The 13773-nt window shown below is 34.7% G+C and overlaps 2 protein-coding genes across 10 annotated transcripts in view; one reads left to right on the forward strand and one right to left on the reverse strand.

The window, feature by feature from the left end:
- Window positions 1-901: 901 nt before the first annotated feature.
- On the reverse strand, window positions 902-9270 carry LOC128992698 (oxygen-dependent coproporphyrinogen-III oxidase-like). Its single transcript, XM_054416415.1, has 8 exons — window positions 8856-9270; window positions 7513-7702; window positions 6898-7094; window positions 5810-5954; window positions 4970-5132; window positions 4147-4266; window positions 3237-3406; window positions 902-1878 (listed from the first exon to the last, which is right to left on the reverse strand). Exons 1-8 carry the CDS (start codon window positions 8936-8938, stop codon window positions 1762-1764), a joined length of 1185 nt encoding a protein of 394 aa, XP_054272390.1. The 5' UTR covers window positions 8939-9270; the 3' UTR covers window positions 902-1761.
- LOC128992696 (syntaxin-binding protein 5-like) overlaps window positions 9137-13773 on the forward strand; it is a 420306-nt gene continuing 415669 nt past the window's right edge. For 3 of the 9 annotated variants that reach the window (XM_054416406.1, XM_054416408.1, XM_054416407.1), the window contains exon 1: window positions 9138-9556. In XM_054416406.1, the coding sequence (XP_054272381.1) occupies window positions 9437-9556 (120 nt within the window). In that variant the 5' untranslated portion in view covers window positions 9138-9436. Of the gene's footprint in view, window positions 9557-13773 lie in introns of all 9 variants that reach the window. The other 6 variants (XM_054416413.1, XM_054416412.1, XM_054416409.1 and 3 more) reach the window with 5 other exon arrangements.

Raw genomic sequence — 13773 nt, forward strand, 5'->3', positions numbered from 1 at the left:
TTATGTTGACTAAATGGTTTTCTCTCATATAAACTTTGCACTTCACTCTTCGATCATAATACTATTGGACAAATAATTGTTTATTGATGGATTGTTTCTTTTCTTTGTTACATCCTATACTTGTATATTTAAGGCTTGAATTTTGTTCAGTATGTATTGAAAATAAAGGTAAATGTAGAAATCTACATATTGTAGTTAGTTTTGAAGAACAAAATAATCTGTAGAGTTGATTTTGCTTATCGTAAAAATTACAGATTTAATTTTTTTTCTACAGTTACCTAACAATGTTCATGTTCTCTCACTGGTTTGAGAAAGCAAAGTGGCCAATTCGCTCATCAGTGAGACAATGTTAACATTGTCTCACTCTAATTACTTTGTCTCACTCCAGATTTGCAACGTGAAGGCACAAAATAGTGAGCGCGTAACATGCAGGCAACGTCGTATGCGCGCGAAATACGTTGGCAGCACTGGCTGTAAATCAGCTGGTCAGTTGTTGTACTGTTGTATTTGTCACTTCACATTAAATGTTATGTTAAAAGTTCACTTCTGTGTAAAAATAGGTTATGTTTCTTCACCAATTTATTTGTTTTATGGTAACTGTAGGAAAAGTATAATGTGCAACTCGAGTTCAAAGTACAATTGCCTCACTCGAGAAACCATTCCTCACTCGCCTACGGCCCGTGAGTAAGAATTTCTCTCGAGTGAGTCAATTGCTCACTTTTCTCACTAGTTGCACAAATAACTATTCCCTTACTCAAATTAAATTAAAGGATGAAGAAAACACTTATAAACATTTTAAAACAAATTTATTCTTAACATTAAATATAAAATTTAAAACTCATCATAATATACTGTATGTACAATGCAACAAATAAGTACGATTCCAACATAATTGGCTCCATTGACAGTAAAATGCTTTAATCTATATGATACATACTTATGATATTTTAATATGATACTTATGATACTTTTAAACAATTAAACTATATGATGTAACATCATGTATCCTTTGTTACAATTTTGTACAATGTCTTCAAGGAATTCAACCACTTATCTAGTCTAAAAAGGCACAGTCTTATGTGTTAAATATTGGAAATGTTTGTCACTTTTGAATACTTATGAACTAATATAAAAAATGAATGAAGAGTGTTTACTTTTTTTTAGCAATATTGTTTGTTAATCTCTGTTTTATTGATAGTAAATCACCACTATGATATGTTAAAATCATATACTGTAATGTAATACAGCCTACAATGTTGACCCTTAACCCTCCCAGTGTCATCGATATAGATGCATCATCAGTGAAACGCTCTGGTGTGTTAAGCAGCTAATGTTGGAAATGGCAATGAGATTGTCATCCACCAATGGGTTAAAAGATAATACTTAACATTACTGATGCTGACCGTAAGGCTGGGAAAAATAGTTATGGTCGAGATCTGTGGTTGGTAGAAGAGGGGGAGGGAGGTGGTGACGTCATACGTAAAACAGCTACACTTCCCATGATCTTGCCCAAAAATCGACCGACACGACACACAAAATAACTGACACCAGGAGGGTTAATATTTATGATAAAAACAAAGATGCATTGAGTTTGCAAATATATTGCTAATGTATGCACATGTTTGGGCACTTAAAAATAAATCTCGGCCCCGGAAGTAAATAATCTGTAAAGGTCTGAAAACAAGAATAAAATTTGTATCATACTGTACAGTTTTCATCTTAACCAATTGCTCTAAATCAGATGGCATGTTGATCTCAAGCTTAACCAGCTGATCTTGTAGATTCTCCGATACCCAACCAGTCTCGTGGGTTCTTCAGTACTTCAACTAACTTACCCTCTTTGCTGTTTGGGTCAGGGATGTGCATGTACTCCCATTTCTGAAAAAAAAAGATATTTAGAAAACTGTAAAAAGAGGGTCGATAAAATTATTTTTTTTACTGAAAGTATGCATCTAGGGGTGCTGCAAATAAAACTTGGGAGTTTTAGGACAGATTGAATACATAAATTAAAACTATTTTTATTTGGTCTCAGGAAAATAGTATAAACAAAATAAAATTATTAAGTTAAAATTTTCAAAACCTCAAAAATAAAAAAATTGAGAACAGTTACGGCCTACACTGAACCTATAAAACCGAATGGGTATATTTTTTTGGATAAAAATCTGGCACTCTTATGTTATACCGACCACCACCAAGTTAGATTAGGTTAACACGTTCGCTGCTGACGACTCCTATCGGAGTCATGCCGTACTGGCACAGCGTGCGTACGACTCCGGTCGGAGTGCAGTGTTATACAAGTTGGTCTATTGTGACCTCCGCATTTATCGGGGATCAACTAAACGATGGTTGGTAGTAAAATTTCCCGTAAAATCCCGTCTGGCAACGTTTTTGTCCTGTTTTCAGGGATTTTCTCTCTTCGATCCACATAACAAAGACACTGGCTACGGATCCAGGCAGTGCTGCTATCTGTGAGTTTTTCAGTGAACTATGTCCACTCTCGGGGTAACACAGCACCATCACCACCACTGTTAAGACTGAAATATTTTAATGCTATTGCGTTCGCTGATTCAATGGCGCACCGAGGCTGCGCCGCATTTCCGACCGAACTGCCAAAGGGATTCTCGCAGCGAACGTGTTAAGTAACCAAATATTTATTTACCGGAAAAAGTTAATGTATTTTTTACGTGCAAATAACCTAACCTAACCTGGTGTGGTGGATATAAGAGATTCTAATGTATTTAGTAGGCCTACCACAGAAGAGTACCAAAAATATAAAGGACTGTTTTGTGCTTTCAGTTTTCAAGTGTCATTTTGCAATCATAGAGAACATAAGATGTACGTTATTATTTTACATTTTAATTGCAGCCATTTTGTTTTTAATGATCTGAGTTATGGTTCTCAGGTGGGTTTAAACCATCCCTCAAAACAAAAGTAACAATAGAACACACTAAAAAATATGCTCTTAAAACCACATTAGTTTTCTAATGACTAAAATGTACTTTTTTTATGAGAAATAGTTTTGGATATATCTGCTTTAAATTTGGCTATTAAAAAAATTTAATAAGGTGTCAATTGTTAAATTAACATAACAGCAATAGTAGCCTATATGTGAAATTCTGTAATATAATTAATTTCTACAGTTGTAACTTTCTAATGCAGTATTTTCATTGTCAAGGTTGGATGACTTGATTTTCTAATCTTGTTGCACTTTGTAAACTCCAAAGTATCATACTTACAGCATTAAGTGGTAAAGACATGAGGATGCTCTCGTATCTGGCGCCCGGAGTGTAGAGGCCGAACTTGGTGCCTCGGTCGTAGATGAGGTTGAACTCGACGTAGCGTCCACGGCGCAACAACTGCCACTGGCGCTCCGCGTAACCGTATCCATCGTTCTTGTGCTTCTTCACTGTAGAGGGAAGTATTTTAAAGTTATGATGAATAATTACTGGTTGTTTCAAAAAGTGTACTACATTAAAAATGAAATTTGTAAATAAATTACTAAATAACTCTACTAAAATAAAATCATCCAAGATGCTCCTAATAATAAACATTTTGAATTTGTATATAGATGCAAACATTGTAGCCATTAGATCGGTGACAGTTGGTTTAACTACTCGTTTTATAACCTTTTAAGAAATAAAATGTTCAAGATTTATATAGTCTCAACCTTATTAACAGGTCTCTCATGCGTCTTAGTAAATAAGACTTTTAATCAAGATTGTCTTATTATTGAGGTCTGCAAGAATGTGATTAGGGCTAATCAAAAGTTAAGAGTATTTGAAAACGACACTTGTTATCAAGGGTGACTTGGACTTGTTATCGAGGGTCTTGTTATCAATCCAAAGGTTCTACTGTACTGTTATATAGTCTGCCTCTCACTTGTTGCACTGACTGTACCTGCTAAGTAAGATACGTGATGACTTGCAAAAGTTTAGCTATGAGTACCGAGTGTTTGGAATATTTCAATGCTGGAGTTATGTTCACTTGGGATTATATTTCGTCTGTAAGTGAACTTAGAGGAGTGTCAAAAATACTATAAAAAACTGTAACCTATGCCATGCCCGCTACGTAAGTGGTGAGAATGAATGCGTTCTAATTCACATAAAAAACACACACACAAAAAAATTGATATAACATTAAACATACCCAAAGGTAGATACGAAGGTGTGACAGCTTCAGCACATGATTTCACAAATTGAAATGCTTTTTCTTGTGAAGGCGAGTCCAAATCGTCAAAGAATATTCCTCCTACCCCTCGCCTTTCCCCTGAAAAATGTGAAGATTGACTAGGTACATTTAAAGATTCTGCTTAAGCTACCATAATGTAACTTTTTTATCGCTAAAAAAAATATACAAATTGTATATTAGCTACCTTTGTTAGCACTGACTACTGAGGAAAGCCAACATTTATGTTTTTAGAGTATATATTGTTCATATTTAACACCCGGCCATCTTCCGCATCACAGTCATGACCTTCACCTGTAACTGTGCGCACACGGTCGGATATTGTAAAATTTTGTCTGTAGGTCTACACTTTTTTGTATCGTGTAAATATCTCCGTTTGTAGCCTATATAATATGAGTCCTTGTTTCTAATATAAACTTTTGACAACCTTTTCTAAGGGACAGTTTTAATGTTCTTGTACAAGATGAGGACTAAGTCCTCGAAACGCTTAATCCATAAGGAATATACAGGATCACTTTAGTAGTACTAAAAGGAAATTTAACACCTTTAATAATATATTGTTACTGAAAGGAGGTTATTGAGTAATAGAAACTAAAATTGTACTATTGAGGTGATCTTAGAGATTTGGTAATCCGTCAAGAATATTTCAACACTACAAAACAACTGGCAAACAGGGTGCTTCACTAAAATACCCAAAATCAAAGGAAACAAAGAACTTTTAGAGAAATAAATAAACAATCTAGTATAAAACAACAATAAAACTAAATAAAATAATACTGCCAACCTCTGTGTGTTATATTGAAGTAATCGTCACACCACTTTTTGAATCGGGCGTAATAACTTTTGTCGTGCCTATCACAAGCCTTCTTCAACTCCCCGTGGAAGTGCTTGGCGTCTTCTTCATTTAGATAATACGGAGTCAAGTCTGTTCCTCCTCCAAACCACCACTGAAACGACACAGTTTAAGTTTTGAGAGGAAAAATTATTGTTGAGAAACACAAAAGTAGTAGTCCTACTTTGTAATACTGATCATCAAATTGCCAGTTAAATAAAACATTGTTAGCAATACCAGTTCTTATAATATTTTTCACTTGTAGGTTAGGGAGCAAAGGTTTTATTCCTATTGAAAAATAAGTTTGAAGAACCGGAAATATTTCCAACAATACGTAGTTACTTCCAAGAATACTTACGGTACTGAATGTAACAAATCTTTCTGAACTGAGGCCACTACATCTACCTTGAAGTTAAAAGGATGGATTCTAGCTCGAGTTAGTTATTCAAACAAAACCTAACTACAAGCTATCAGATTCAAAATGGAAATTCTTGACTTCCATGATAAAGTATTAGATTTTAAGTAAAAATAAAGCCTCAATAAATGAGTATGGGTGGGGGGGGGGGGGGCATCACAAATAACTAAATTATCTTTTTCAATAATAGGCCTAGTTAGAATTTACCTGTTGATTTTGAGGGGAAGTCATATGTATTACATTTTTTAATCCTTCCCCCACTGCAGTGAGAGATAAAGAGAGATAAGACTCAACTAATTTTTAGGAGGACACAGAGTGTAATATTACCTATCAGTTGATAAATATTCATGATGTAGGCCTACTCTTAATTAACCCACCTGCACAGTATTGTCGGATTCTTGGACCTCAAAGTAGCGATAGTTGAAGTGTACAGTAGGGATCATCGGGTTGCGAGGATGGATAACAGAGCTCACTCCAGCCGCAAAAAACGGAAGCTTCTCCCCCTCCTTGAACTTCTTGCCTCTACAAACAAGTAGTTTATCAAAACAAGCTGCAGTATCAAGTATCAGATGTTTTGTCCTGAATCGTGCCAAGAATACAGAAATGTTAGTGTTACTTTGACAGAGCAAGAGTCACTTGAATAAATGTGCCCAGGAGAGCCAGAGGTTTCAGTGTTGTTTGGGGGCACGAGAAAAATTCCTCGGAAATGGAAGGGACCAAAGTATTTCTAGGGCCCATAGTGTCTTCCAAAATTGCAGGCCTGGACAGAGCGTCAATATCAGCAAGATTTATTTCAAGGCTTTGTTTTTGATTTACTGGACGATTTTGCCGAGCACCGAATATTTGACTTGCAGAGTTCGGCTTAAGTAGATATTTGCCAATTTCCGAGCAGAGGTGGCTACACATTTGCCCACTATCCTAGCAGCCTGTTTGGAAAACCCTGTCATAGAGCGGGAAATAACGAGCACTGACGTTTGCCAAATGGCATGTAGACAAACACCCATCCACACTAGTCGTGAGTTGGTAAGTAGTTGATTGGGGAACGCGCATTTGCAAATACCTGCTTCATGTAGATTAGGAAAATATTATTACACAATGCTTTATTGTGCTTCACAATGTGCAATAATAAAATCAGCCAAAGGCCTAGCATTCAAATAAATATTTTCATTATCGTCCAGTGATACTTAAACAAATAATTTCTTTAAAATGTCCAAGTTGCAATTTTGGCAGATGTTAATACTAATCAATAAGTCCTGTTCGGTACATCTAAAACTTTTACCTCTCTATTTGCTTATAAAATTTAGTGCAGTAATATTAGCAATACATTGGTCATGTGATTTTTCTGATGAATGTTTCATATTACAGTTTAATTCTACTAAACTAGCCTACAATATTACCCTGCAATAAAGACCATACTGTGCTGGCAAAGACAAAACTGCAAAACACTGCTTGAATTAAAACTAACCTAGCCCTCATTTGAGCTACCGCAGCAGCTGGCAGTGTTCCAGACACAACCGAGATGTTTACTCCGGCTTTCTCTAGCACTCGTCCGTCCTGCAGGACACAGGTGATTCCCCCTCCACCTTCCGGCCTCTCCCAGCGATCCACCAGGAACTTAGCCTCTCCGTCCTCCTGAGCTTCCAGGGCCCGACAGAAGTCAGCCTGGCAATAACACAGGTTTTTAGTAACTAATAGCGAATAAGATTCTGTGCTTCTTCATAACTTAAGGCTGTCTAATTACTTATCTTATATTATTAAAATCTCATAGAAGTATTCTCCAAAGGCCCCATAAAACCCCCATAAACCCCCGTTCCTATAGTCCGATCAAGCTGGTTTGCAAACTCGTTTGAATAAACGTAGATTTACACGTTTGTACCAAATTTACGGTAATCAAAATCTGATCATTTTTGCTCGAGTTATCACGCTAACGGACACATATATGTATATGAATTTGAACGGAGGGTGTTTTTGGCCTCATATGGAAAATTCACTAAAACCTATTTCATCTGCAAATCCCAGTATCACTAAGTGAACTAATTAAAGACAAACGTGCAACATTACACTTAACATAGAAACCTACTTGAATTTTCATGATGAGGAGTTCCATCCTGGCTTTCATATCAGAACTATTTTTTTCTAAAGTGGCTACATCAGTAATAGGTGCTGCCATGAAATCTGATATGTTAATTTTTGAACTTGACATTTCTACCTTATGTTTTGAGGTTTCATATAATAAAAAACCAGTACCAAACATAGCGGCAGCAATATACCTGCAAAATAACGAAAATTAGGCTACCGGTACTTATTAAATATAAACAGGTTTAAATATATTCTTTTACACAACTTTAAAAGAAGCCGCTCTGCCACATTCAAATTGGTAACAATCATAATGGGAGGATTGTGGTAGCCTAATGGAAATGGTTTGGGTTTGTTTTAAGAAAGCTAATTTGTTATCAAATTAAAACTAGCTTACTGATTTAGGGCCTACCTACTAAGCATTAGGTAATGTAAACCCTCATAAGTTAAGACTTTTTCTGGGGATGCAAGTTGTCTTATTTTATTTATTTCCCAACAGTTTAGACCGGTTTACAAAATGGATACAATACAGTGGCTACTGAATAAGTTAGCTGTCCTGTGTAATCTCCACCTAATGAGGTCCAGCATCGTCAGCAATCGATGAACAAAAAGTATTTTCTGCAGGTAAGTTTACCTACACCTACTCATGTGATTTTAAACTACCTACATTATATTTAGGCCTAGGTCTATTGCCAGCAATGTGTTTTATCACTTTATGATAGGTTAGCGTTAAGCCATATAGGCCTTTTTGGGGTAGGCCGAATGTATCCGTTAATAATTGAATTTTCAGTAAAGAACCAATTTCCATCGCTTTACTTATCTCTTTTGGGTTAGGCTAAGTAACACACACAGATCCTGTTAATAATCCTTCAGTTAACGAATTCTGTTGGTTCTTTAATAATTGTTGGGTTCCTGGCACCCAACAATCTTCTGTGTTGAAGCTGAAGCTGAAAGCGACAAACCATAAGTTAAGTTAACTTATGTGACAATCTTAATACCAACTGACGCATCGATAAATTATAGATCAACTCTCATACAACCTACACCTTATTTGTTGATTTAGATCTCAGAATTATTAGAATAATATTGGATTAGGCCTAGTAGGTCAAATAGGAGGCTCTCTGTAAAAACATAAACCTTAACTTAGCCTAACTCAGGAAGGATAGGTTTGGTAGGTAGCCTATTGTAGGGGATAAAAACAATGTTTATTCCTGGATGGGGATAGTGTTATAAAATTACCTAGATCATACTAAATTATGTATTATAATATATGTATGTCTTTAGAGGTGTTAATTGAGTTGGCCTTTATTGAAAGATGTATAAGAAAGTTAGGTTATGGAAACTAACCTCAATTTGTTTTTATGTGCAGTCCCAATCACTGAAACTACACTATAAACTTTTCCCAGCTGTTGTCCAAATTTTAAAATCATTTTTGTAGTGTTTGACAAAATTAATATGTAAAACAACGACAGAATATTAAGCGTAAATAAATAGCAGTATCACACAACTGCACAACTTATGTCTTCTTATGTTTACTCTAGTGTTTACGAAAACAGCTGTTTAGCACAGCTGGTTGCTCGGTATTGATCCATCAATTTTGGGACAAAATGGTTAGTAGCAGCGTTTCTTAAAAGAAATAGTTTGTAATTTGTACTTAAAAGCGTATAATTTACGTAAAATTGTTGTTTGTGTCTTCTATAATTCGGTCCTTTGCTGTTTAAATGAGAATTTAAAAAATGTGAGTTGTGACAGTCGCAGTAGAATTTTGCCCACTGACTGTGCATTCCCAGCATTCCCCGCTGCAGTATTTGCGATCAGCAGCAGACGACTGAATCGAGTTGTTGTGTATTTTAGTATGTGGTGACGAGGCACCGTTTGTCATGTTCTTGTTGTAATTAAATGGATATATGTAAATTAGTGAAAAAGAAATGAAGAAGTTTACGTTCCAACGCGTGTTAGACGGTTTGCGGTCATCTGTCAGCCAACAGCCTCGGCCAGAACAGGAGATTGTTGAAACACTACGCCCGGATAACTTCCAAGTTACTAAGGTAAGACATAGGCCATCAAATTACCTTTCAGTAGGTAGGTAAAAACGTATAATTTTCAGTGATAGACTTAAGTGTTCAGGGCCGGATTTAGCATTTTTGCGCCCCTAGGCCCAAATAATTTTCCGCCTCCTAGTCTGGTCACAGTTACTTTCCTTTAAAACTTTTATTAAAAACTATATCATGTCCATAGTCATAAGTTAATTGCTTGAATACCACTCCTCGTTGGAATCATTGCAAATTTGTTTTTTGAATTGACTATTGACTTGTTTAGCCTTAACAAAACGCCGTCTTAAACACTTTTAGCAATTTTATGCTTTTAATAAATGCTCACGTTTGTGGCCGTGGGACTGAAGCAAAACAACATAGCTCACCCCACCGAACATTCCTGCAAAAAAACATGGCCATTGATTCTAAGTCCAGGCCCAAAAACATGAACTCTATACAGTACGTGATACCATAGATTGAACATACTACTTAAGTAGATTTGTCATCATTTTGGATTAACTGAAAACAATTCTTCTTATTTAAGGAGTATGTTTTATTTATCTATGTTCAAACATAGTTTATCCAAAATAAAACGATCTAATTTATTACCAACAATAGGTCGTCTCCTGTTTATATTACAAAAAATTAAAAATCACATCATATAGAACTAACCCTAAAATAATAGAAACAAAATTACGTCAAAACTAACGTCCAGTACCAACATGAACTAGACATGAACAAATTTTGAATTAACAGTGTCATAAGAAGTCGACTTGAGTTATATTTAATCTACGGTCTTACTGCATCTAGATTATATTTCCAAAATAGAGCAATATCCCTGCCAACCGTACCGATCCTTAGGTCTGAGGAGAAAATGACAGCATTAATGGTGATTTGCAGGGTATTGAATTTTTCTAAAATCTAATGCAAAGTGAGATTAATATTTTTTCGTAAATTGTTAAGGTAAATTCATAGTTGTTTTAATATTCAACACAACTTATTATATATTTTAACTTGATCCTGCAGATGGTTGTAAACTAATCAAAAGATTAGGTAATAACTTTTGTTTTGTGAGGTGAGGGTGGAACAATGTCTAGCACGCATGCGCCCCTAATCACTCTGATCAGTAGTGCCGAGTCCGAGCCCGAGCCAGCATAGACTAGACATCCCTACAGCCTACTCCCGTATAACCAATGTTCATTACCAATTTTGTAAAGAAATTTATGCGTAATTCTGAAAAATTGTGTAAATTTCCTAACAATTATTTCTTCTTATGAACTTCAGAATCACAATGCTTTGGATTTTTTTTATCAACTATGACTTTTTATTTTTAGATAGCCTAGGTATAAAAAAATTTAATCTCGGCCGTGCGCCCTCTGGGACCTTGCGCCCATAGGCCCGGGCCTACCGGGCCTATTGGGAAATCCGGCCCTGTAAGTGTTACTGTAAAGTATGTATTTGTATTTTTACTCTAGGTTAATGCGGAACTGCTGCCAGCTCGCGCACCTGGCATAGTTATTGACATTAGGTCTAGCCTACCTGTGACTGTATCGTTATCAGTAGTACAAGCTGTCGTCTGCTCACCTTCCATCGTCATCACTAAACATTATCATGATGTTGGCAGACGCTTGATTTATTACCATTTTCCCAATTTAATTGACCAAATTCTGTAAAATTATAGAATATTTGTAGTTAGATTGAAAGAAATTAGTTTAATTTCAATAAAAATTGGTGATGACAGATAGGCTAGGCTTTAAACATTAACTTAGGTAGGCTAAGTTAAGCTATGTAATGTATTGTGTGTAAGAAAATACCTACTAACTTAAAGTTCATCTACTTGGTAGGTAGGCCTAACTTGTATTATCCTATGTCAAAATTCAACATGACAAAGAAGAATCAATGGCTAAAAATTGTCTTTTAGTCTATAACTTACCTAGTTTTAGAGTAGAGATCAAATGTAATGAACTTTGTGTAAAAGTGAACGAAACCCAGGGTTCTAATCTAGTTAAACATTAATAATACAGTATTCTCTAACGTTACTTAGGTCTACCTTCTTATCGGAGACATACCATAACCATGGTTAAAAATGTAGGCTAATTTAGAAATGTAGTAGGCCTAATGTATAAAGTTAAAGTGGGTTGCCAATTGGCCTACCTACGTGAAACCCCTCTCACGGTACCTACATTTTAACTAAAAGGTCTAGGAAGATTTGAGACTTCAAAACTATGAATGCTAAAAGATTCCAACAGGATTTTTTTATATATGCCATTCAAAATTGTAGTACCCTCATAGGCTAAATGAATATATAGGCTAGGTGAAGACTTTGCAGAGCAAAGATTCATAAATGAAACTCAATCAATATCTAGAAGACAAAAAATATAATCCTATTCAATAATATTTTTTTTTTTTAGGAATCCACCAGAATTATGCTAGACAGCAAAGTGTAAAATTATCTATCAATAAATGACTCTAATAAAAACTGCATGCATCTGCGTCTAGTTTATCCAATCAAACAATAAATAAATCACTCCCTATTGAAATTTTAAATTTAGGACTGTTTATACTAGATTGGGATCATGATTCATTCTGTGTTTAAAAGCCATTGTCCTGTTTATCTTTAGGCTACCAAAAAACTTCCATTAGAAAACAATGAGATAAATAAAGATAGTAAACATTGTGTAACAAACAAGTGTGGTGTCCTAGATTGTAAAAAAGTTTAAACATTGGTATTTGAATTATAAAAGTTAATGCTGAATTAAAAATGAAATTGTAACTTATGATTCTAGTTGATATGTTTTCAAATCTAATAATTTTTCACTTGGATCAATTACATAAGAATACCTACCGTACCCTAATGATGCTTAATACAAAATTACCCTCACTCAAATGCAAGTGTGTTATTTAACTTAGTGTACAAAATAAAAAATTCAGGTAGCCTAGCTCAAATTTTTTAGATACCGTAAACAAAATTTAATCTGGTGGAAAGGTTTTCTGAATGATCAAAGCCTTAGAAGAGTTGAGCCCTGTTTTATTTCCACTTTTTTACCTTGATGGAAAATACTGATATTAATTTTGCATGAGAAATTTTACAAAAATAGAAATATAAAGTCATTGAATCCTTGTTTTTTTTCATACTAATACCTTCTGTAAAATTGGTTTGACTTATAATATTACTTTAAAATAATTATATACATTCACAAGGGAAAGAGTACCTACCTAATATTTATTTAAATTTCAGATTAATGGAAAAAATTAACTTTCACAGCACTTTGTATATAAAATAGAATGCCACATAATTTAATGGAAGATTCTTAAAATTGATAGTAGCTAGCACATTTTTTTCCAGCGTAACCAAAAAGACTGGTTTACTCATCTTGCATTATATATTAAGCCTTTTGGTTTCTTCCATTGTCTGTGATATCGATTGGACGAAACTTTAACTAGAATAACCTTTACAACACTTTATAAAAAAAAAAATCCAGACACTATTGCTGATATCTGGGGTTTCATTTAAAAATAAACATCTCTTGTATCAAACCATCAAAAGCTAAGCTTAGAGGCTGTAATTCTCATAAAGTAATCATTCAGCCCCACTACACAGGGTGTCCCAGACCACTTGACCAACTTCTATAGCTCCAATATGAAAGCAAATAGAGCTATGGAATTGTAAAATAACTTAGAATATTTGCAGGTGTGTTCTTACCTTTCTATTATGTTAACAAACTGAATAGTATTTTAATTTTTAAATATTAATTAGTTTTAATCGAGACCTAGACGTGTACATTTACAACAGCAAACACTTTGAATAAATTACCATTTAATATAACATTAAATTACACTAATTTCGCTACAGCTCTTTAACCAATAAAGATACCAAAAAAACATTAAATGCAAATATTGTAGCTAATTTTAAGGGCTACAAAGTGGTTTGTAATGAAACACATGTTCCCATTAAAAATGTTTGAGATAACAGCTTTTGAATTTCAAAAACTTTGAAAATGCGTGGCATAGGCTAAGTAAAAAAGTTATCAAATGGTTGAAACCAGAGTTTTTTTGAAAGCTCATTTAGCAAATTAAAGTGTTATCAAAATTTGAACCCCCCTTTACATTTGAAAATTCCCAAAAACCACCCCCACCCCCCCAAATCTGCCCTTTGGGTTGCTTTTTTGTGTTTAAAAATAATTTTGCTGAATTCCTTGAGGTCAAAATAAGGGGTTCCAGTTGCAATTAGG

The sequence above is a fragment of the Macrosteles quadrilineatus genome, unplaced genomic scaffold (genome assembly GCF_028750875.1).
Source record: "Macrosteles quadrilineatus isolate MER2022 unplaced genomic scaffold, UCM_ALF_1.0 Scaffold_4__1_contigs__length_99947679, whole genome shotgun sequence".
NCBI classification, from domain to species: domain Eukaryota; kingdom Metazoa; phylum Arthropoda; class Insecta; order Hemiptera; family Cicadellidae; genus Macrosteles; species Macrosteles quadrilineatus.